Genomic DNA, 23,180 nt, shown 5'->3' with positions numbered 1-23,180 from the left:
TCAATGTTGAACAATACATATATACATTGTCCTGGTATTTTTTCCAAATACAAAGTAATCATTGCTAGTTGAGCTAACTGCCTCAGTGTTTATTTGGGGTATCAATCACATTAGGTGATACTTCTAGTTTGTATTACAGTACTTCTTGGATATTGCAGGATCAGGTTACATCTGTATCTTCATGTAAAAAAAATGCTTGAATATAAAGAAGTGAATAAAGTGCATAATGACTTCATGCAATGAGTGGTGTAATTTTCCTTCATATATACATGTGACTGTACATGTTTCTAGACAAACTGTATGATCAATGTAGAGAGTAGAAAGTGGACTTGTAAACAAACATTATAAAGTTTAAGAATTGGAAAGAGAGAAGGGGAGAGACAGAGAGAGTATGAGAAACAAATAAATTGTATGATAATTCAAGCACATAATCGAGGAAGGGAAAAATACACGCGGAGTCATGCATTTGAAAAAAGGAGGGGGTCGAGAGAGGTCGGAAAAATGCAGTGAGTCTTTGAAACTAGTATGAAGAAAAGAGGGGCAGGTTTGAGAAACAAAATAATATACCATCAGTATGAAGATAGATTTATGGCCTTTAATATAGCAACAGATATACAGTATAACAGAGGGGGTTGCGGTCTGAGAAATACAAGTAATACATGTACATACAATGTATATAGAGAGGGGGGTCTTCTAGAAACAGAAATCATGTGATATGAGAGGAAGTCAAGAGAGATAGAGAGAGCTTGTATTTGGAACAAATACTTATGATGTATGGAGAGACGGGAGAAGAGAAAGACGTTTTAGAAATAAGAGAGTGAGGGGGGTCTGAAAGCAGGCGCGCCGGAAGCAGTTTTGGATTGGGGGGCAAACATTGGAGGGGGCTCAAGATTAGACCATGCATATGTTACACAATATACACATACACACACACACACACACACACACACACACACACACACACACACACACACACACACACACACACACACACGCACACACATCTATTATATATATATATATATATATATATATATATATATATTATGTAAAGTGGCGTACGGTGGGTCGAAATATGGGGGGAACCATAAAGTAATTTTGACCGTTCGTATGCTTGTGCGTGTGTGCGTGAGCAATAATGGGACTACAATACATTACGGAATGTGACATTCAACAACGCAGTCATTGAGGAACATTGTAAGTTTTCCTTACATGGATTATGAATGACGGTGTGAAACGATCGACAAATTATATACTGTCAGCAACATAAGGTGAATGGCATAACAATAAAATGCGAGCGAGCTTGAAAATTTTGATATTCTACAGTTCCAAAACTGGAGTTTTTTATTGTAGCTACATATTTCGCTTTGAAATAATAATAATGGGGGCGCATCGGGCGCAACTGCTGGCAATTATTGGCAGCAACATTAGGAGAATGGCAAAACGATTCAATGCGAGCAAGCAAAGCGAGCAAGCTTGAAAATTGTGACATTCTACAGTCCCAAAACTGGGGCTTGTAGCTTTATCTTTCACTTTGGAAATTAATGGGTCGGCGGCGCATCGGGCGCAACTGCTGGCAATTACTGGCAGCAACATTAGGAGAATGGCATAACGATTCAATGCCAGCGAGCAAAGCGAGCGAGCTTGAGAATTTTGACATTTTACAGTCCCAGAACTCCCGTTTGTAGCTATATCTTTCGCCTTGGAAATAAAGGGGGAGAGGGGCATCGGACGCAACTGCTGGCAATTACTGGCAGCAACATTAGGAGAGTGGCATAACGATTGAATGCGAGCGTAATTTTGACATTCTAGAGTCCAACAACTGCCGTCGTATAGCTTAGAAATTAAGGGGGAGGTGCACCGGGCTCAACTGCTGGATGCGAGCGAGCGAAGCGAGCGAGCTTGAAAATTTTGACATTTTACAGTCCAATTAAAAGCTGCCGTTTGTAACCATATTTTTCCCTTTTATTCATATATATACATATTTATTGTATTTTCTTTGTTTATTCATTTATTTTTATTATCATTATTATTATTTTTTTTTTGGGGGGGGGGGGCAAAAATGCGTTTTGCCCCCCCCCCCACTTCCGGCGCCTATGTCTGAAAGACAAATAGTATACTTTTGATACAATGTACTAATTTTAAAATGAGAAAAATGGCCAACATTTATTTCCAATGTATTTCATTCCATTCAGGTGTCATGTTATTTCACAACTCTCTGATATACATGTACATGCACAATGTACCAGCCTATTCCATAACTTTTAGATCTTTTGTTTTGTATTGTTTTGTTTTTCGCACTCTCACTCGTTTACATGGTTTGGATGCAGGTCTACCACGGCAAGCAAAATTTTCACAACGCGTACAAACACTCACTGGTGCACGTGTACGAATCGAATCGGCGCGAGCGGAGGCACTGCACTTGTAAGTACAAGCAGGTACAAGTAAACCAAAGAGATTCTCCGCAGTGACTGCTAGAGTGCGGAGTCTTCATACGCCCTGTACTATTGTTGTGTGAGCGCAAGGAGCACTGGATGGCAACGAAGCGGTAGGCTCACCCCTCGTGCTAACACGCTAGCAAACGAGCAACCGAGGAGCAGCCAAAATCAAGCGCGTACTCGCGTAAAAGTTCAGAAGTTCGCGTAAAAGTTCAGAAGTTCGCGTAATACGCGCTGTAGAAAAGTATACTTAGTACGCAAAGTCCGCCATTTTTAAAGTGAAAACTAAGTTTCGGTAAATGCTTGAGAACCCGTCTAGCACCATTTCATTTTTGCTTGCAATATATCGAAAGAGTCCACAAAGAAACTGACCTGGCTGACGCGGTTTGCCGGAATGATGAGTCGGTTTGGAGTATTTTGAGAAAAATAATAATAGTACGAAAACCGATTTTTATTCCAGGAGGCTCCAGACTAACTCGGTCTCGGGAAAAATTCGACCTTACTTCAGACAATTCACAAGCAGTTCGTGATCGCCACATTCTACTGGCCACTGTATAATACCAAATGAGGCCTAACTGAATGGACAGGAAAGTGCGTACTCACGTATTGTACAAACAAAACAAAAATGACAGCGCGCGGTCCTCAGTTCCTGAGCTGAAGAGACGCGCGGTCTTTGGAGTTTTTGTTGTTGTTTATCAAGCGCCTTTGATTGTTTTAGAGGTGCTTGATCGGCGCACACTAATTTTGCATGCGCGCAAAAGAGGTTTTTGATGCGCGCGTTGTAACAACTCGGACATTACTGCGAGTAGCCAGAAAACGAAGCGCTAGTTTATGACAGGCTGCTCCCATAGGACAACACTGTACAATCAGAGGGACAACCATTACAGCTCATCCCGCCGTCAAAGCGAAGCCGAGTTATCCCCGAGTCCGAGTTTAGCCTGACCCCGTTCGGGTAAGTGCTGAGACTGAACCTTTTTAGTTAATATTTCGCATTTTCGTCGTTACCCATCGAATATCTTGTCATAACATCGTTATCCTGCACATTTCCTAAGCATACGTTCACATTTGGGAGCGAAATTTGACAACTTTTGCAGGCGTACCAAAACTTTGTTTGGGCTTTAAGTGGAACAATGGCGGCCCCCATGAAATCACTGACTCCATTGTAGAGTCCGCCCTCTAGTGGTGAGGAGGAGAAAAATCTCTTTGAAGTAAACCCACAGAACTCTTCGCAACCCGAGCGGAGTAAGCATAGACGCATCACGAGCGGTTTCATTGAATTAAATTGCGAAAAACCACAGGCTTGCGTGTAAAGTGATTACTGTCCAAGATGGCGGCGCCCAGTAAGCTGTGGAACAGGTGCACCTGCTATGAACTCGGGCACTGCTGGTCTCCAACATGTCTCGGAGCCACGTTTTCCATAGCCAGAGCTGCTACCCAATATTCACTTAAGCTGTATGCTGTATTTTACTTGGTATGTACACATTTCATAGAGGTATACAAATTTGAACTTCGCCGCCCACACTAACGTTATTCTTGTCGGCAATGGCCCAATGCTTGCTGAGAAGCGCGCCGGGCGCGGCGGTGGATCTAGTAGAGTAAACTTTGTTTTAAGACTAAGAGTAACGAACGAATGTTGTTGACAATTTACTTCAAAACAGACAAAGAAATCAAGTGAAACGAAAGGCAGTCATGCAGTAGTACTAGAGCTAGTAGGCTAGATACTCTTTCATTGAACATATATAATAAGTCAAACAACAATGAAGCAGGATCACCTCCGAACACAATGACTGGTGACCCCTCCCACCCACGACCAGGGTATCGCAGGGATTGTGGGGTCAGGGTTTGTTTTGAGGGGGCGGATGGTGTGTATTATATGCGTAATAGATTGGTCTATATTACATTAGTAGGATGTTTGATATACTAGCATGACCACAAACTACTGTGTAGACCATGCATGAGTTACAAATGTCAGGTGAATGTTGCATGTTGCAACCCATTTCAACTGACTCACTGAAGAAAAATGATTGAAAAAGCAAATGGGTCTAGGACCCTAGATCTAACGTTAGACAAAATTCTAATACTAAAATAATACTTAAAAGTAAAGTTACTTAAAAGTAAAGTTAAACAAGGTTACCTGTCATGCAAGCAAAATTATTGAAGGCTGTTGTATAGGCCTAAAATCAACATAGAAATTGGAATGCATCAGAATTCAGATACCATTCTCTTTCATAGAATAAAAGATGAAGAATCAATAAATAATTATTCGAAGAAATTATTTTGGAGCATATGAATGCTTACAGTGAGAGAGCAGGGTTAATGATTGTACTGTAGTCTAAAATTAATCATATTTGTAATGATGCAATGAGGAGAATGGACATTAGTACTGGTAATTGAATATATTCAAATTTTATGCATGCCATCAGAAAGAGCTTGGCAGTCTTCAGAATTGAACAACAATTGTTTTGTTAGCACTTCATGACCTCTAGAACTTCTGTGCTCGTGGCTGTAATAGTGCAAATTTTGAATGTAATCAGAATGTTATCTTCTATGTAATTGTAGGTGTCAAAAGCCAAGTGCTTACATTCTGTTTTAATTTTTTTTTTTCTTAAAATAAACAGGCAAGTAATTGGGTGTGGTTAATACACAGACCCTGTGGCTGGAGGTGGTCACATATGGAAAACAGCAAGGTTATGATGAGTGCGACACTAAGAGTGCTTTTGTATCTAAAAATTTTTTGAGGCAGAATCATGATCCTAAATGCATTTGAGGCATTTTTTGGCAATAACGCAACCATGTTACCTTTTCAATGCTTTTGGAAACACCGAACTGAAATGCCATTCAAGGGGCAATTTAAAAAGCATTTGAGACCACGGTGCCTTTCTGCGAGTAGATGAATGCAAGGCCATTTTGAAACACATTCCTCGGAGCTGCCAAGGTCAACTTCCAGTATACTATACACACTGTCAGAAAAAAAAAAAAATGCATACCTCGGTGTTGACCTCTACTTTCTTTGTTAAACAGTGCAAAGCAGCTCCACAGTGACAACACTTGAATTGCCATTATATGATGTTAAGACAAATGTGGCTCCGCTAGAACTCCTTGCATTTCAAACCATTTTGTAAATGTGTTTTGAAATGTGATTCTGGCTTTTGAGTTATGTGAATGCAGCCTAAGTGGAAAAGATGCATTATAGATAAATCAAGTGAATCTTTAAACAAAGCAAATATCATCACAAAATTAAAGTGCATTGAAACCAAGATTCCAAGAACATAATTTTTCGTTCAGGTATGCCTGACATTATCAAGCATTGCTTAACATGTTTTAGATATATGTTATATTTTCCAGTTTAACAGAACTAAAGCTGTTGCAGTCTCTTAGCAAAACTCAGGAATGAATGAAGGGATAGCTGGCAATTAAGGATAAGGAAATTTCAGTGGTTTTCTAACAGATGATTTAACTTTCCATAATTGTTGGAGGGACTTCTAAATACATGCAAAAGAAAAGAAAAGTGTATGCAAGAGGTGTTCTCTTTTCTAAAAGTGCAACTGTAAACTAAATTAAATCGGTTGATTGATCAGTTCCATGATGTAAGTTTTTGCAAGGTCTGCTTGTAGATCAAACATAACAAAACGAAAAGACAGGAAAGCAATGTTGCATATTGTGGTGAAAACTAAAGTCATTGTCTCAATTCACTCTGTAACTTGGTTGTTTTTTGTGTTGGCAAACTACCTCTCACTTTCACAGATATCTCATCTCTATGGACTGCATCAAGGTCGTCCCTTCTCCATCACCCGTGTACTGGCTTACCTGAGAGATGTGATCCAGTCTACATCCTTTCTCAGTGTCAATGTTTCACTTGTTATAGCATCATTCTGTTTTTTTAGGTACAGGCTCCATTCAAATGCATGATATATTTTTGTCACAGCTTTGTAAAAAAACACATTTTCTGTGTTTTCAAGAAATTTTTTGTTTGTGGTGTCAGAATTTTGTCAAGGCCAGTTATGAGATCATGAAGGCAAGTGTACGCAAAGGTTTGACAAAATATCACTTGGTTTATTTCTTGTTCATGTCTCCTTTTCAATGTACATTTGGTACAAAAACAAATATGAATATTTTCTTCAACATAGGCTTTTGTAAGAATCAACTGCAGACATCTTGGTGTTCAATCGCTGTCTAAACTTTGGTTTCTTCAATACTTATTCGAGTTCATCATTCTTAACATTGGTTTATAAAGAAGATTTTCCAATGATCACGCCAAGCTCCGTCTGTGGAGAACTTTGACCTGAGGTCAGAGTTCACTCAGCAGCTTGCAGATATGAGATCATGTTTTCATGGACTGATACTGGCCTTCACAGTATGTGTTATTCATGATGATGTCAGTGGTAAATGTGCTCTCACATGATGTGTAACCATTGTACAGAACTAATGTGCCTTGTTGATAAGCATGCTCTTGTAAGCCTGATCAATGAGTGTGCTCTCCATTCAAGACTGTCACTATTAGTCAGTATGCTGCTGTAATATACCGTACTGAATTTTTAGCCACAGTACACCAGATAATTGGAATTCAGACAAAGCTGAATGGCAAGATATCTTATGCTTATACTACACATTACAGGTACAATAATGATAGAATATTTTCAGTAATTGCCATCACTCACAAACTCATTTGGTAGATATCACTCATAGCCTTGTACTTACACTAGTGTATGAGCTTGATATGAGCCTAAATTCTCATGAAGAATTGCCTGCACAAAATGCTTTGTAACAGACTAAAATGTTTCCAAGATGTGTTTGCACAATTTGCTACTATGGCATCATCATAGATAACTCACTATTCACTATAATCACTGTGTAAGCTTGATTTCTTTAAAAATATCTTCCTTTTTATGTTGTGTGTGTATATGTATATCCCACACAGATTTCTGCTTTAGTTCGTAAGAGAGGTTGGCAGTATTTTCAAAAAGAGCTTCTTCCGGAAATCCTTCAGTCATCAGTATTTTTGGCTACCAATGCAGCCCTCTTCATGTATGACATATGTGTCTATAGGTACTGAGACCAAGCATCACTTTTCCTTTTAAGTTTATGATTTAGAAATGTAGCATTTCACTTCTTTATTTTTTCTTTTACATTACCTTCTGAGAATTGCCAATAACCCACTTTACATTATGAGGTCAGCACTTTTCAACTTGAGCCTTACATTATGACAAAATAAATATGTTTAAGTGATATTGTAAACAAGTTCCTTTGAGATGTTGGCAGAAAATTGATTCAGTTTTTGCTGTGTTTCCCCCTCATTGCGGTAAAGGGGTTAATCATTTTCTATCTCAGCAAGACAATGTCAGAAATGTAACTGTCGTTTGAGTTGTCAAAGCAGCAGATAAAAGGATTGGAAAGGAATGTGAATACACTCAGCTGAAGGCTTCAAAAGTCCTGTTTATTCCAATGGTTTTCCATATTTCAACATGACCTATTAATGAAGACATTTGATTTACATATGCTTAGACAAACATAGATATCACCCACACACTGATATGAATGGATGGTATTCTTTTTCAGGGAAGTGAGTGAAAAAATTAAACTTGAAAATTCATCAGTTCAGCTTCAAGGTCAAGGGTATGTCTTAGAAGACACTTTAGTTAAGTTTGCAATCAGTGAAAGTAGAATTGTTCATGCTAATTTCCCTTTGATTTTAACCATTGTTTTCAATAAGACATTTGTGCTTCCTAAAGAGCATGTGAGATTCAGAGTTCAGAAGTGCTGATCTTACTTTGGTCATGGATTTTTATTCATTACTATTATCAATGCACACATGTGAGAACTATCTTTCATAGAATTAACTTAATTAGTTGGGTCATTATATGTGATCATCACCATTTGACCATATCAAGATACTCAATTCACATTACCTCCATGATAACTGGCTACAGTAGGTTCCCTGTCCCATTCATGACATTACCCAATATATGATATCCTTGAGTCCATGGAAAATGCATCATATTTACAAGCATCAAATTGCTGTCTAGGGTTATCAGCAGCCACCCTTATGCTAACAAGTGCCTTAGAGACATAAACTTTATTTGGCCAGTATTTGAGGCATCTAAGCTTTCCTTTGGCTTCTTATTCTCTCTCTCTCTCTCGCTCTCTGTTGCTTTTGGTATTTTTACATATACACATACTGTTGATACCAATTTTAAGTTGGGAAGAAATCCTCGTGTGATGTACACCTAACTTCAAATTTTTCTCTGTAAGGATGGTGAAATTCTTACAGAAACTTAGAACAGGTTCAGCACATAAAATCTCTTCAGATGCTCAAATCTCATAGCTGTATCATCAATTTCCAAATGCTTTTCCAAATGCGCTTCCATATCCCATTTCATGGCATGCTGCATCATTCATTTGTAGCATTAACCTTTTCCTCAGCTGTAGTCCCATGCTTACACCAGATGAGGAGATCACAAATAGGGATATATAAACACCAGTACTCTAATAGGTTTGTGACTTGACACTGCTGTATTACCAGTGAATCGTGACAGAAACTGTCAAATTTACAGCTCATAGAAGCAAGGTGGGCTTCCAGGAGTTTGTTTATCTTGGTTATATGTTTTTTTTGTGTTTTCGTCAGAGAAGTAGTCATTTCTGAAAGGCCACTTGTGAAAATTGAAAGATCAGAAAAGTATTACAGGAACACATGAGGTTTTCTCCTGTGCCCTCCAATAATTTTGTTAGTTTCAGCTGTTATGTTTTGGATCTAGAATTTTTGTTATTTTATGTCAATTGCATGAGTTGTAACACAACTGCTGAACTGTTTTTGGTAAGTTTGGGTTTGAAAGGAAGTGTACTTCAGATATCAATACATCTTGTATGGTGTTCCCTTGATTGATGTTGATTATTGTCCAATGAATACATTTCCTATTTGAAATTACTTTGCATGGCAAAAGAAGATGAAATTTAAAAGTTGATGGAAGTGTGTATCTAAAAGTGTCAATGGAGGACCAGGATAAATTGGCACTACAAAGTTTAAACTAAACACAAATATTAGGCCTATAACAGACTTAAGATTTGATGAGCTTTGAGATGTTGATCTCATTTCTTTTTTATTGTCATTGACATGTCAATCAAACAGAATTTAAATCAATCTGGAAAAAAAAAATCTAAGCTCTTTATTCATATCGTGATATTTATTGCAACACAAAGGTCCCTAAGCATTCTGTAAATGACAGTTTGCTTCATACACAATTAGCATCATAATGTCTATAATGGTCATTTTTGTCATTGGTATATCCATAGTGACTGGTTGAGGACAATTTGAATCCCAAACCTTTTAAACAGAGGATTAGCATGTGATTCCATTATCAAGCTTATTGTAGGAAGGAAAGTATGTGTGGGACAATTCTGATCTTTATATTAACAAGTTTATTCAATAATCCAAATTCTTATATACAACATGTACTTTTATCACATACAGTAGATTAGCAGATATTGACATCCATTTCTATGTACATATAAGCATCACTTTCAAGCATTTTTTTCCCTGATGGTCTCACCAACTGAAAATGGTCAGCATTTCTTCAAACTTCCAGTGAAAGTCGGGTGAAAAATGAAAGTGAAAACATAGTTCTCATATGCCTGTGGAACTGTCAATTTTTGCTCTAAAATGTACAGATGTGCATAAGAAATGTGTGATATAACAAAATTTCAGTTGGGTAACAATGAAAATGCAAAATATTAGCCAAAAGGATTTGCTTGAAGAATTACAATTTCAGAGCTTGCCGATTGTGTTTGCTACATAATTTTTTTTTAAATCAATTATTGATAAGCAAATCGGGCCACAGCAGTATCCACTGATCTGCTGCACTGCAGTGAATCACATGCAGCTCATTGAAAGATACAATTGCAAGGGCATTATCCATCATCATGCAACATTCTTCCTACCTACTACTGAAAAGGGGGGGGGGGGGGAGCTTCTGGAACGAAAGTTGTGTACCATGATCGAAATTATTTTACACCTTTGATCTCTAAAATACTCCAAAACAACTCAATATCCTGGCAGATTGCAGCCTTCTGAGAACTGTGTTTTGGCTTTAATATCAGTAGGTCCGTATATGAGACAATACACACCACTAGCAGACATTGAAGTTTAACAAACATAACTATGTCACTTGTCCCTATGCCGACATCAAAACTTTAAAGGACAATAACCATTGACCTTTGTAAAGACCCTTCTAGATTCCACATGATGATGGGATGTGTGCTTGTTCATTAACTATGCTGTAAAAGCAGTGTCATCACTTTGTTATTAATGACCCCAACACACTTACATAATATGAGCAGTTCATTCAAGAATCATCCAGATGATGTTCCAGCAGTACTTTTTAATCACACTTATACTCTTTTTTCAGCACAAATGATCAGGCAAAACAGGAGTAAAAAAAGATAGAGTAGACTCACCTAAGACCAATTTTACAAAATGTTGCCAAACAGACCTTAGTTGACAGACCAGTGTGGTGGTTCCAAAAACAGAAATATCTCCCTCCCCCCCCCCCCCCAAAAAAAAAAGACAATGATATAGGGGCCTATCAGTGAAATTGTTGTCAGACTTTCTATATGAAGTTGTTATCCTTCCCTTCCTTCAAGTGGGAAGTGGCATTCAGATGTGATAATGAAAGAAAAGCAAAGTTTTGCAATGATTTGGTAGGAGTTTCCAAAACCTCTGCGGGTGCCTTAGACTATGAAATCTGGAAATTGGTTTGAAACCTTTAAGTTGGGACAAGTCACATTTGCCTGTGAAATACTTCATAGTTGGGTTGGAGTTAAATGCATTCTGAGCAGGGGCATTCTGAGCAGGGACCTACTGAGACTGCCCTTAGTTTGTCAGTGTGAATTGGGTCACACTGTCTCTCTATACCTGTGTGAATGTATCATGTGTATCCATCTCTCTTGTGTGTGTGTGCCTTAACCACCATTCTACTAGCTAGACCTACCTCACTTTACATGCTCCAAGTATATAATTGCATCAAGGTCCATGAAAAGGTTAAAATTTCTTGCAAGAAATCTGGGCAGGGACATGAACAAAGATTGCCCCACTGCAGTGACTTGAAGGTGTATTTATCATGATCACAATATATTTTTAGTGGATCTGAATGTAAGGCATACCATTTCTTATCAAAAAAAAAAAAAAAAAAAAAATCCATTGTCAGTGCTGCTGGAAACTTCTATGCTTACAATGTTAGCATCATTTTGAAATGTTGGTCTTTAAAGAGTTAACCAGATTAAAATTTGTAGGACAGTTTTAGAAAATTAAATCAGAACATGACATTGTATCAGTCCGGTAACGGGCATCAGAATTTGGGACTTTGCAAGAATTCAGCAATTTTACATAAGGTTGCCTTTATTGTGGGAAAAATTAGTTCTGCCATTTGGAATACATTTCAACAAATGAAATGCAGTAAAAAAAAAGATGAGGAAATGTAAGAAACCCATAGTGTATTGTGCAGTGGCAAGGGATATGTCTTGCAAAAAGTTTACTGAATAGTATCACATCTTTTATATATGTATATAATATATATGTATATATATATATATATATATATATTAGAAATTATGGAGTATTTTTAGTTTGTACTGAGGTCAAGGGTCATTGATATACACAAATGTCAAAAGAGATAGCTTAAATGTTTTACAATGCAAGCTATGTGTCAACTGAAGGAGTTCTGACATTCCAGTGATTAAAATATCTACACTGTTGTTTTGTCCCTGGACTACAGGCATCTTTTAGGAGGTTTCTACCCAGGCTTTGGCTTCATAGCTTGCTTCCCAGCATGCGTCATAGCCATTCTACTGGAAAGGAAAGGAAGGTAGGAGGATGTTACTCAGTAGTTTTTGGCTGTCACCAACTCGGGTCATTGTGGAATGTTTCCAAACAAACTTGGCTCACATTTACTTCAAGTGCTGTTCCATGCCACATTCACATTTACATTAATGGATTAAATTCAGTTGAACAGAATTCTAGAGGTGTCTTTAAGATAGTACCCAAAATGCAAAAATGTTGTTCAATCTGAAAGTTTATCATGTCAAACATTTGTCACTAATTGATAGAATAAGTTGCAACTAAATATTCATGTTGGTAGATATCACCTCACAAGTCTCCCATTGAACTGTTCTCAAATCTTCACCAAATTTACTGTTCTGTGACATTAGATTAATAAGAATAAGATGTATCTTTTGCGTCATATTGTTGGGTCTTGTAATAACCTAGCAACAATAACGTTTAGTGGTATGTGAGGTTGCGGTTGAGAAATCATATCAAAAACATGATTTTAATGGTATTCTTATGCAAAGAGCAGTGAGAGAGTTTTAGGATGATAACACCATTGACTCTTATAATTCCAGGTGTGGCTACGACTGAAATTACTGTTTGATGACAAGATGTAAAACTGAAATGTACAACTGAATTCCATAGCTGTCTTATTTTATGTCCAGTTTTGATGGAAACACTCTCCACCAATCACCTGATCTGACACTGTTTATTGGGGTCAGCTGGAATGTGGTGTAGATTCACACTTTCTGCCTGAATAACTGTGTTGTGTTCATACAGACAGGGGAACCTCACTGTAGCAAGAACCTAAAAACTATGACACTCGCCTTGTTATGTCCAATTTGTCACTAAATAGAGGTACAAAAATGAAGAGATAATAAAGAATTGGGACCTGCGAAATCACCTTTATATTTGTTATAAGATGGTTTTGTTTTATCTGACCTCTTTATAATGGGATTCCACTGTTTTTCTCTGGTAAAGTGCCAATTCTGTCTATTCCACTTTGCATCATTTTGTTGACATTTAAAATTCTAGACATCTATGTCCTGACTTTCGATGTATTGTGAGAATTTGTCATTGAAAATTTCTATTGGTATACATGTTATTAAACTGGGGCTATCCTTTGGTGAATATGGGGTAAATGCATTGTACACTTTTACTGACTACTTATGATTAATTTCATTTCAGTTACATTTCAATTTTGTGTTTTATTTCTTTACAGGAGAGGAATGTTGGCCTTGTACACAATGAACCTTGTAAGTGTTGTCAGAACTTGTGTGATGTATACACAGTATATTCTCAGCATCTTAACCTTCACAAATGTTGTTAGATGACTCATATTCATGAAGATTTACAATGCACAATGATATTGCCTCCTGTGCCACAAAGGCATGGTACTGCACATCTTCTTAAAGGTGGGAAATTACTTTTGTCTCTTGGAAAGGGTAAAATCTCTTTCTCCATCAGTCAATGTTGCTCTTGATCACAAACTGGACCACTTCCAAAATTGGCATTTGCAAAATACAGTGTATATGGTTCTTACTGGCCAATAGCATTTTAGAAGACTGGCTGCAAGCTGTGGGCAATGTTCTCTGCAGCCTGTTTTCTGGCACCTTTAAAATGTCATTTCCTCTTGAATGAAGATTCTTTCCTGCTAGCAAAAACTAATGATTGCTACTGGATAGAGTCACTGGGTTGTTTATGCTACAGCAGGTAGTCTTGCTCTAGCCTTATGGGAAGTAAGGTTTGAGTAACAGCAGCCTATATGAAGAATAGTTGTAGCCTTGGCTGTTTGCACTGTTCTTCCAGATAGACTAAAGTTAATATTGATGTGATCAACATCAGTTCCTCACAAATTGGCTGAAATCAAATCTACATTACATATTGGGAATTGTATCTTAACCAGAAAACTACACCCATTCCATTAGAACATTCCATTTGAAGATGATGAATCTTTTGTTGTTGTTTTTTGACAGGCCATGGAAGTAGTCTTCAATATGTTAGTCCAGCGAGGTCATGTGACTCCAGTCAGATATGGAGAGGTGAGAGCCTGAGGGCTTGTTTGTTTGTTTGTTTGTTTGTTTGTTTTGTTTTCAAAATGTATTTTGTTGAAAAGTGTGCCAAACAGAGATATTGGTGGTCAACCCTTGGCAAAACTATCGTTGATATGCATGGTGAATAGTGTGTTCTTTCCTATGATCTTGAACAAAACTGAAATGTTGAATAACAATTAATTGTTCTTTCATGTTACTGTGAAGCAGTTACTTATAAGAGAAGAAAGGTTAGATGTTTTTAGCCCAATGTATTGAATACTGTTTGATTTCAGAGACTTTGTAAGTGTAGTATTAAGATTTTTTGACATACAGGAGAATACAAATCTTACTACAGAGATACAGCTTTTAGTGCTGCCTATCTATAAAGCAACACATTGTGTTGTCACAACTATTTAGTAGTCCTATGGGAACTATGTGAATTTTCTTATCCTGTTCTTTATATGAATTTCCATTTGGACAAATGATGAGGTATCCAGGGGTGTTTCCCAAAGAACTAAAGTCAATCTAAACAGTGAAGATCAACTTAGAATTATGGTATGCCTTTTTTCATATTCTGTTCAATTTAATGTTTCAGAATCTACTTGAAACTTTACAGAAAAATTTCTTTGTCAATCATTTTATTTTGTATATCATGCCCTGCATGAAAAAGTCTCCACAATTTTCATTGTTTGGAAGTTAGAATATCATTGAAGGCACCCAATACGTATTGTAATTTTAAGTTGATCTTAAGATTTAAGATTGACTGAAATCCTTTATGAAAAACCCCCTGATGGTTGTGCATGGTGCATGCAGAGCACACACAAATGAAGTAGGCTCCAGAGTATGGTTAGACCACTGAAGCTAGTAGAAATGTATTAGCTGATAGAAGAGATCCAGGGAGATTAACATGTGAACTATGCTGCTGGACTTTGACTGTGTGGTGAAAAGAGAAAGAAACTTGAAAGAAAAAGAGAAAAAAAAATAGAAAAGAAGAAAAGAGAGAAGGAGAAAGAGATGGACACGGGGTACAACACAAGTTTGGTGTGCGCTATTTGCTTAATCTTGTAATCATTTATACTATGGTTTAAATGGATAGGATCAATTCAACAAGATGTGGGACTGTTTGCTGATTAGATGGTTCTGATATGAATCGTTGCCCTCTCTCAGTTCACACAGAAGAAGTAGATTAAGTCCAGCATCCAAACACAAACCTCTGAATCACTCAGCATGCAACAATGAAGTCTATTTTCCCTATTTCAAAAAGTGGAGGGAGCTGATTGTTCATATGTGTCTATCTTATATTAAATAGTTAAAGTCTTATTTACACCCTAATTTGTTATTGTAATGAATATAATTGGTACTGACACTCATGCAGTTGTGCTTCCCATATTTTAATACACAATTTGCCACTGATACCTCTGCACGTTCCTCATACTGCTTTAGAATATTATTCCATTTATCCATTTCACATTAAGGTGTGCATTATGTAATTGTGGTAGATGGGCAAGACAGAATCTGTCCATACCTTGGTTATAAACTATTCATTTCTGGTCTGTATCTTTTCCTTTCTTGTACCCGCTGAGGACGAACAGATTTTGCTGTAACACACATTTCCCGAAGACACCTACCCGAGTATACTCGGGACTCGTCTTCAATGGTTTAAGGATCTTTTGTTGTCCTGCTTTGCAATTAGTTCCTGTCATTTTCTTTCAGACCACCTTTGAGCATACTGTATACGCTGTTATTTTAGCTTACAGATATTTTTGCGAATGAAGAGGTCACCGCCATTTTCGCGAGATGTTGTTTTTGCAAATTGATGCCGAGGCTGATGTAAGCGCACCATCACCCAAGCGCTTCGAGACATTTTCACGTGTTGTTAAATTCGCAATCCAACTGTGATTCGCAAAATTCGTGAAAATTAAACCCTCACGAAAATAACAGCTTATACAATACCTTTTTTCTGAAGCATTTGTTGTTTGCACGCACACACACACACACACACGCACACACACACACGCACACACACACACATGCACACACACACACACACACACACACACACACGCACACACACACACACACACACACACACACACACACACACGCACAAGTAATGTTTCAACAGTGCACTTCACACAACTAATAAGTTATGAAAACAAGAATAAGTGCTATGCCTCAAAGATATTGACTATTCGAGATGCAGATCCAAACAACATTTTCCTTCAGTCAACCCTGAGGGCAGTGTTTATGTTTGCCTGTAATCCTGGCTGGAGAATACCTTCAGAGCATGAGTCTCAGCAGGCAGAGCTGATGTGTGAGTTAGATACTGGAATGAGACACATTGCTTCTGACACTGGGACCAAAGTGTCATTAGGTGCATGGAAATTACAACATTGACAAAATCTCTTGCCAACAATAGCTGTTATCGTTTTAGCAAATACATGATCAGTGATTGCACACATTACATGTTATGGTTTGCATTGAGATGTAGAAATTCTGCAATTATAGTCAGAATTTGTTTGCACTCTTTTAACAAATGAAATTCAGGAAACATTTTCAGTTTTTATGCCCTGCAAGGAGTCAGATTATTGTAATCATACTTTGATACTTTTTATCATCTGATAATCATTTTTCTAGATCTAGCACAGGATATGATATGATGTATTTATTGGTGAAGGTAAAGTATAAGGAAATACAAGTGACCTACTCAGTCAATATTCATCAAGGTCAGCCAACTTGTAAGTTGTGAGATGAATGACTTTAGAATCTTATAGATATTTGAAAATGATTGTTGTTAGTCACTTACGGTGATGCCATAAAGTGGCAAAATGAAAACTGTAATGAATTCTCCAACAAATTCTTGCTCAATGTGGAAGCATTATTTCCATCAGCCAGTAGAAATGAAAAGCTAAATAAAACCAGACATAAATGCCTAAAGATGCATTATGAACAAAAGCTCCCTGTGAATTTTGCAAGAAACTCTTGTCTTTTGAGTGTTGAGATTTCAGTGACCAAGTAGCACATAACCTCATTGTAAATTATGGGAGCAAGGGAAATTGTAAACCCTTTCTCCCCCTTTAACATCTTCAAGATGTCTTTTCTGACAGTGTCATGGCAACCACGGAGTTCCAAATTTGGCAGCAGAAAGTGTGTGTCTGTGTTTGGGCCATTGGGCGGAGACAGTGCCATCTTCTCTTATCAGGACAATTATTTCATAGCCCAGGGAGATGTAGAGGAGTAGACAGGGTCAGTTATCTCTGCTGGTATTAAATGTTCAAGTAATGATTGACAGATGTTGATACTGGAGATCAGCCTTGTAGTAGCATGTGGTGACTTCTAGGACACACACCTCTTTCAAAGGCGCAAAGTATGTCTTATCTTAATATCTACTTATTCATGTCTTGGGCTAGAGATAAAAACCCTCACTTTCACTGCCTGATCTTTCTATGTACTATGAAGCTTCACCTGTAGATGCCAAGTGTGACTTGAGTGCAGCTGCCTTGATTTTTGAGAGCAATAGCTTTCTAATCATGCCTACAGGGCTATTGCTCTGTATGTCATAAAATAACTTGAGTCTTTATTTATAGAAATGCACTATTGAGTGTTGTGATCAGATTGAATGTAGCTTGAATTGATGACTCAAGGGGTAAACATGTCACTACATTTCACCCATGGCCACAGGGAAACACAGCACTTCAAAGATATTATCTTACTGTAGGATCAAACCGAAGATGCGGGAAACATTATTTATGGAAGCCATGTTTCCCTCAATCCTAAACTGGTGGTTGCTGTACAAAATTAAGTACACATTTTCTTTGTAAGGAATCTCTATGGGGTCACTGTGGGCAAGTGATTGTTCTTGACAGTTGATGATGATGATGATGATGTTGATGATGAAACAGCATTTATATAGCGCCATTTATCTGTAGAAACATTCAAAGGCTCCCACAATGTGTCACACATCATTCACAAAGTTGCTGGAAAAGATAAGTCTTCAGTTCAGACTCAAAGGTATTGACGCTGTTACAATTCGAAGTTTGTCTCTAGAGCAGGTTGACTGTGTGTGTGAGATGTGTGTTTATAAAGAGAGAAAAATGAGGGAGAAACTTATCATTTGATATATGAAGTCATGCCAAGTTAGCTCTCTAAAATTGCTGTAAATTTTTTGTTTGCTTGTTTTTATGTTTGCATGACTAGGTCTTGCTGTATGCCATTTCATCAGCTGTCCTGTTCCTGATGTTTAGGTAAGAGATTTCTTGTCTTGGTGTCATAAATCAGTTTCAAACCAAATGAGACAGGTGAAATATATGGCTGTAATCTTTTCATGGGACACATTTGTGTTTGTTGCAATGCTGGTATCATGTTTGAATGGATGCTTACATTCAGCTGTACCACATACATTATAGATAACCATTATACATGATTACCCTAGTGTAATCTAAATCTTGTGTTAAATTCTTGCATCCTACGGGTATTTCATTTTCAATTTTTAATGGGGTTGGAGAGGAGGCAGCATTTATCACACAGAGTGTATGTGTGTAACTTTATACTGAGAGAATAAGAGGAAGACCTTGAGCTGTCATCTCAGGGAGACAAATTTCTTCTTACATCTGTAGAATTGTAGAATCTCAATTTGATGCTTCCTGACAGCAATGGGCCATCAGGCACAATATGTCATTATCAGTGGAGTGATTCATAATATCTCCTGAGGCAGTGGAAGGGTTAACCACCGTGTGGCTAGTGTCTATGCCAACCTGTCACACTTCATTACATTGCCTTTCTCATCTCCCTCCTGGCAGGATGGGAGGTTGTGTGTCTCTATCATCTGTCAGTCAGTCATTTTGTGTTCGCACTGACACGCTATGTGAATGTTTTAATCTGTGGTGTAATGCTCCCGTGTAAGTGATCATGTAACAATCTTCTGCACACTGCACTGAAGAATCTTTGTTCTTCTTCTTCTTGTTTTAAGTAGTCTTATAACCACCCAGAGCATATTGTATAGAAATGGTTAAAACATTTAAAACAAAAAGATCAGAATAGTTATAGATCACTGAAATATTACTTTGAAAACAAAACAAAAATAACCTCGGCTTTTATACAATATAATGCATACTTACAGTGTATGTTCATGTTTTGCAAGTTTATCAGCACATGGTACTGGCAAGAGTTTATTGCTTATTTCCAAAGCCACAGTACAGTAGCATAAAGCAGATTTCATATCAGGCTGCATAGCATGTAGTGAGGTTCAACAGGAAGAGCTGTGTGAGTTTTGGCACAGTTCGACAGCAGGCAAACATACAGGCAGAGTCATAAGAGATGGTGGGTGCGTGATGGAGGCACCTTGTACTCCTGGCCTAAAAAAAAACAAAACAAAACAAAAAAGAGCTAAAAAGAGACACAAATGAAGCCACTGACATTCAAGGTCTGTCATGTGTTAGAATGGGGCTCTCTTATCAAGGCAAGATGGTTGATACCAGAAATATACTTTCATGAGGCAAACGATGGCTTTGTCAGTCAAACATGTCCATGTTATTTTCATGCCATGACATGAAATGTGTCACACAAAACTCCACCTTGAATTTTTACACTCCACAGCAGCTTTACCTCAGTGCACGAATGCATCTGATTTTTTTTTTTTTTTTTTTTAGTTGCTTATAGCATTTGGTTGACACATGCATGGAAGCTCAATAGAAAATTACTCTTTTCTGTTTTTTTGCATGCATTTTTGCTTTACTTGTTTGAAGCTTCGTGGACAAGTGAGCAAAAGAAGTGATTACTAGCCTGTTAATGTACCTTGATGTGATGGAAAGATTTGATTGTCTGCCCCCCAAAGTGTCTACTTGATGTGGGTAGGCAGTAGTGTGGGTGTGTTGATCCCAGCTCCTGATATATGTGCCCTTATAAATTCATTCTATATCATGCTGCAGTATGCCCTTCCTCTCTCTCTCTCTCTCTCCCTCTCTCTCTCTCTGTCTCTCTGTCTCTCTGTCTCTCTTAGGCTCTGGCTCTGTGCCATATCAAGTTTTTTTGAGTGTCAATCTTTAATGAAAAATAATCAAATTTTTCCTTTCTACAAACTACAAACTACAAACATGTTTTCCAACTTTCTTTCCATTCATGGTCATGACCGAGACCCACCATCTTGTTATGAAACACCAGTCTTCTCTCCCCCCTTCTCTTTCTCTCTTCCCTTCCTTCTTCCTCTTTCTGTCTCCCACTCTGCCTATCTCAGTCTCTTACTGTCAATATGTGTGAATCTGAAGTTTTGTGTGTTCACATATTATCTTGACATTGTTTATGTTTTCTTTAATTAACGCATGATTTACCATTTGCAGATGAAACAAAAACCCAGCATTAGTGCTTTAAAATAGTTCTAAAATGTGAGTTAGGGATAGAAACAACCACTGTAAAAATTTGAATCAGGTAAATTGATGTTAAATATTGTTAAATATACAAAATGTGAACAATAGTTATAATAAAAATGTTTCCAGACTAAACCATCTACAGTTATGATTTATTGAGAAAAATACAGAAATTATCTCCTCATATTTTAGGCTTTATCACAAAAATTTCATATGATAGGAAGTTTTGTGGTACAACAGAACTACATATATGCATTAAATGTCATATCTTGAAAAAATTTTGAAATCACTGTTCCCAAAGGTAAACGAGACCTTTAATGTATGTACCATCTGTGCTACATTTCAATATTTTGTTCGGCTTTTTCAGCATAATTGAACGAAATGTGAAGTCTGAACCAGAAAATTGGTGTGATGAACTGATTTAATGCTGTATGTTTGCATTTTGGTAATGGTGGTCGACGTAGGCAAGCAGATGTGTTTGTAATGGCATATCATGATAAAATTGCACAGTTCTCATGGTGCTTTGAAAGAAAATAACAAAGTTTTATGTTATGTAACTTTTATCAGAACCTTTGTGCTTTTTGCAAAATGCCCTTCTGTATGTACAAAGATGTTTTGGAATACTGTGTGCAGAAGTTACGGTACTAACTTAGAGAGATATACAGATTATATTTGTTTCATCATTTCTTCTCTGGCCACTTGTAGACAACACTGAAGGTTAGAAAAATGGTTATTGATTAGCAGTCCTTGTAGCTTCCTAAAGCATGTAGTTATTTATCTGATTATTTTTCTGTCATTACATGAAGTTATATTCATCTGCATTCCCCATACATGAATCATTTCTGGATATCAAAGTTACAAAAAGCATGTAGGGACCCGGATGTTCAGCATTTTTTGCTATATTTCTTCCTTTTGCTACCTGACATAATTACCCTTACAATGGTTAAGTACAGGTAGGAAAGATTCAAGAATGACAGAATGTTCATAACTATCATAGATATTCATACATTTTCTTTACTGCATTGTATTGTAATTGCTTTATGGTTGCCCAAAATGTTCTGTTTGCAGTTGCCCTTAACTAGATTTGCAACTGTTGTATTCATAGCAATCAAAATTCCACAAAAAAAAAGAGAAATGAACAAAGTTGAAGTAACCTGCAACTCTTTGGAAATCCGAACTCTATTTTATATAGATTTATGATTTTATTCATTAACTTATTTGTTACCTTATTAATTGATTCATCAATTAATAAATTTATTTATTTATTTATTTATTTATTTATTTATTTATTTATTTATTTATTTATTTATTTTTGGTCTTTTTGCTTTGTTATGTTTGTCATATTTTGTCAGTAGCAACATCAAACACTTTTGATATTTTGCTTTCATATGTGACTCGCTACAACAAAATGATCCTAAAGTCGGGCGAGGTAGATTATTTGAAAATTGCATGACACAATTCCCTAATCTTTCTGCTTTAAATTGATATATAACACATCTTATAAAAATAATCCGCTGCGGAGATATCGATGTTTAAAAGAGAGCATGTCGAGACGTCTGGGAAATCACTGTTTCGAGAAAAGCGCCCTAAAAGTTCTCCTTGCGATGCAATCACGATCAAGGGACATGCAAGTCAGTATTCACCTCCGGACAAAAGAAGGTAAGCCCTAGCAACCCCCGAAATGTTCATTCAAACACAGCGTCGGCGGTCTCCTCACCGACCAATCAGTGACCAGGATGCCAGGAGAAGCAACTGGGCATAGCGCACCCCGCCACCACGAACCAGTCGACTGGGGAGTGTGCGAGCTTCACGCTTCGGTTAGCGGCAAGCAGCAAACTGACCAATGAGATCACTCTGGTGGTTGTTAGGGGTGGAGCCTATCTGTGGCGCTCAATCCAAATGTTCGAACCAGTTTCTGCTTCGTTGAAACGCCAAAAAACATGGCCCAGAAAAACGCTATTTTTTGGTCTTTCCTTTCATCATTTTGCTTCAAAATTTCGACAGATGATCGAAGACATGTCAGACTCTAATAACATGTCAAATTCAGAAAATCGTAAGTTTTGACCAATTTTGATGCTCTGACTTCAAACTTGATTTTCACAGCTTCGACTGTGCACGACTTTAGGACCATTTTGTTGTAGCGGGTCACATATTATCTTGATTTTGGGTTAGTTTGCCCCAAAGGAGCCCCAAAGGAAAAAAAAAAGGATGTAAAACATTATTTCACAAAGCAAATCCATCATTTTATTGGTCACCTCATCTGCTTTTCATATTGACATCTGTAGAACTTGATAAACAGAAAAATAAATGAACTCATGACTGTCAGACTTTCCAGTTTCATCTGTAGAGGATCCAAGAAGCCTTTGATAGCAGTGTAGATGTGTCTGCTCCTTGCCCTCCTGGTGTTGTGATTGGGATTGGCACTCCATCAGATTATCTGTCACTATTCAACACTCTTTCGCCATTCCCAGTGGAGGCACTTGTTAAGTCCCTTTGATAGCACAGTCAGAGTGAATTCAGCTTGATTCAATAT

General features: G+C 37.4%; 1 protein-coding gene across 3 annotated transcripts in view; it reads left to right on the top strand.

Annotated features, from left to right (window-relative positions):
- Positions 1–3,765: 3,765 nt before the first annotated feature.
- The window catches only part of LOC139737129 (transmembrane protein 135-like), a 57,838-nt gene continuing 38,423 nt past the window's right edge, over positions 3,766–23,180 (top strand). Inside the window, exons 1-6 of one of the 3 annotated variants that reach the window (XM_071647809.1) lie at positions 3,766–3,909; positions 7,357–7,484; positions 12,203–12,292; positions 13,475–13,508; positions 14,229–14,294; positions 18,483–18,529. In XM_071647809.1, the coding sequence (XP_071503910.1) occupies positions 3,766–3,909; positions 7,357–7,484; positions 12,203–12,292; positions 13,475–13,508; positions 14,229–14,294; positions 18,483–18,529 (509 nt within the window). Of the gene's footprint in view, positions 3,910–6,182; positions 6,323–7,356; positions 7,485–12,202; positions 12,293–13,474; positions 13,509–14,228; positions 14,295–18,482; positions 18,530–23,180 lie in introns of those variants that run through there. The other 2 variants (XM_071647808.1, XM_071647810.1) reach the window with 2 other exon arrangements.

The sequence above is a fragment of the Diadema antillarum genome, unplaced genomic scaffold (genome assembly GCF_040938485.1).
Source record: "Diadema antillarum isolate AM-2024a unplaced genomic scaffold, OU_Dant_1.0 seq00000682_RagTag, whole genome shotgun sequence".
NCBI lineage: Eukaryota > Metazoa > Echinodermata > Echinoidea > Diadematoida > Diadematidae > Diadema > Diadema antillarum.
This window is presented reverse-complemented; position numbering and strand designations above follow the sequence as displayed.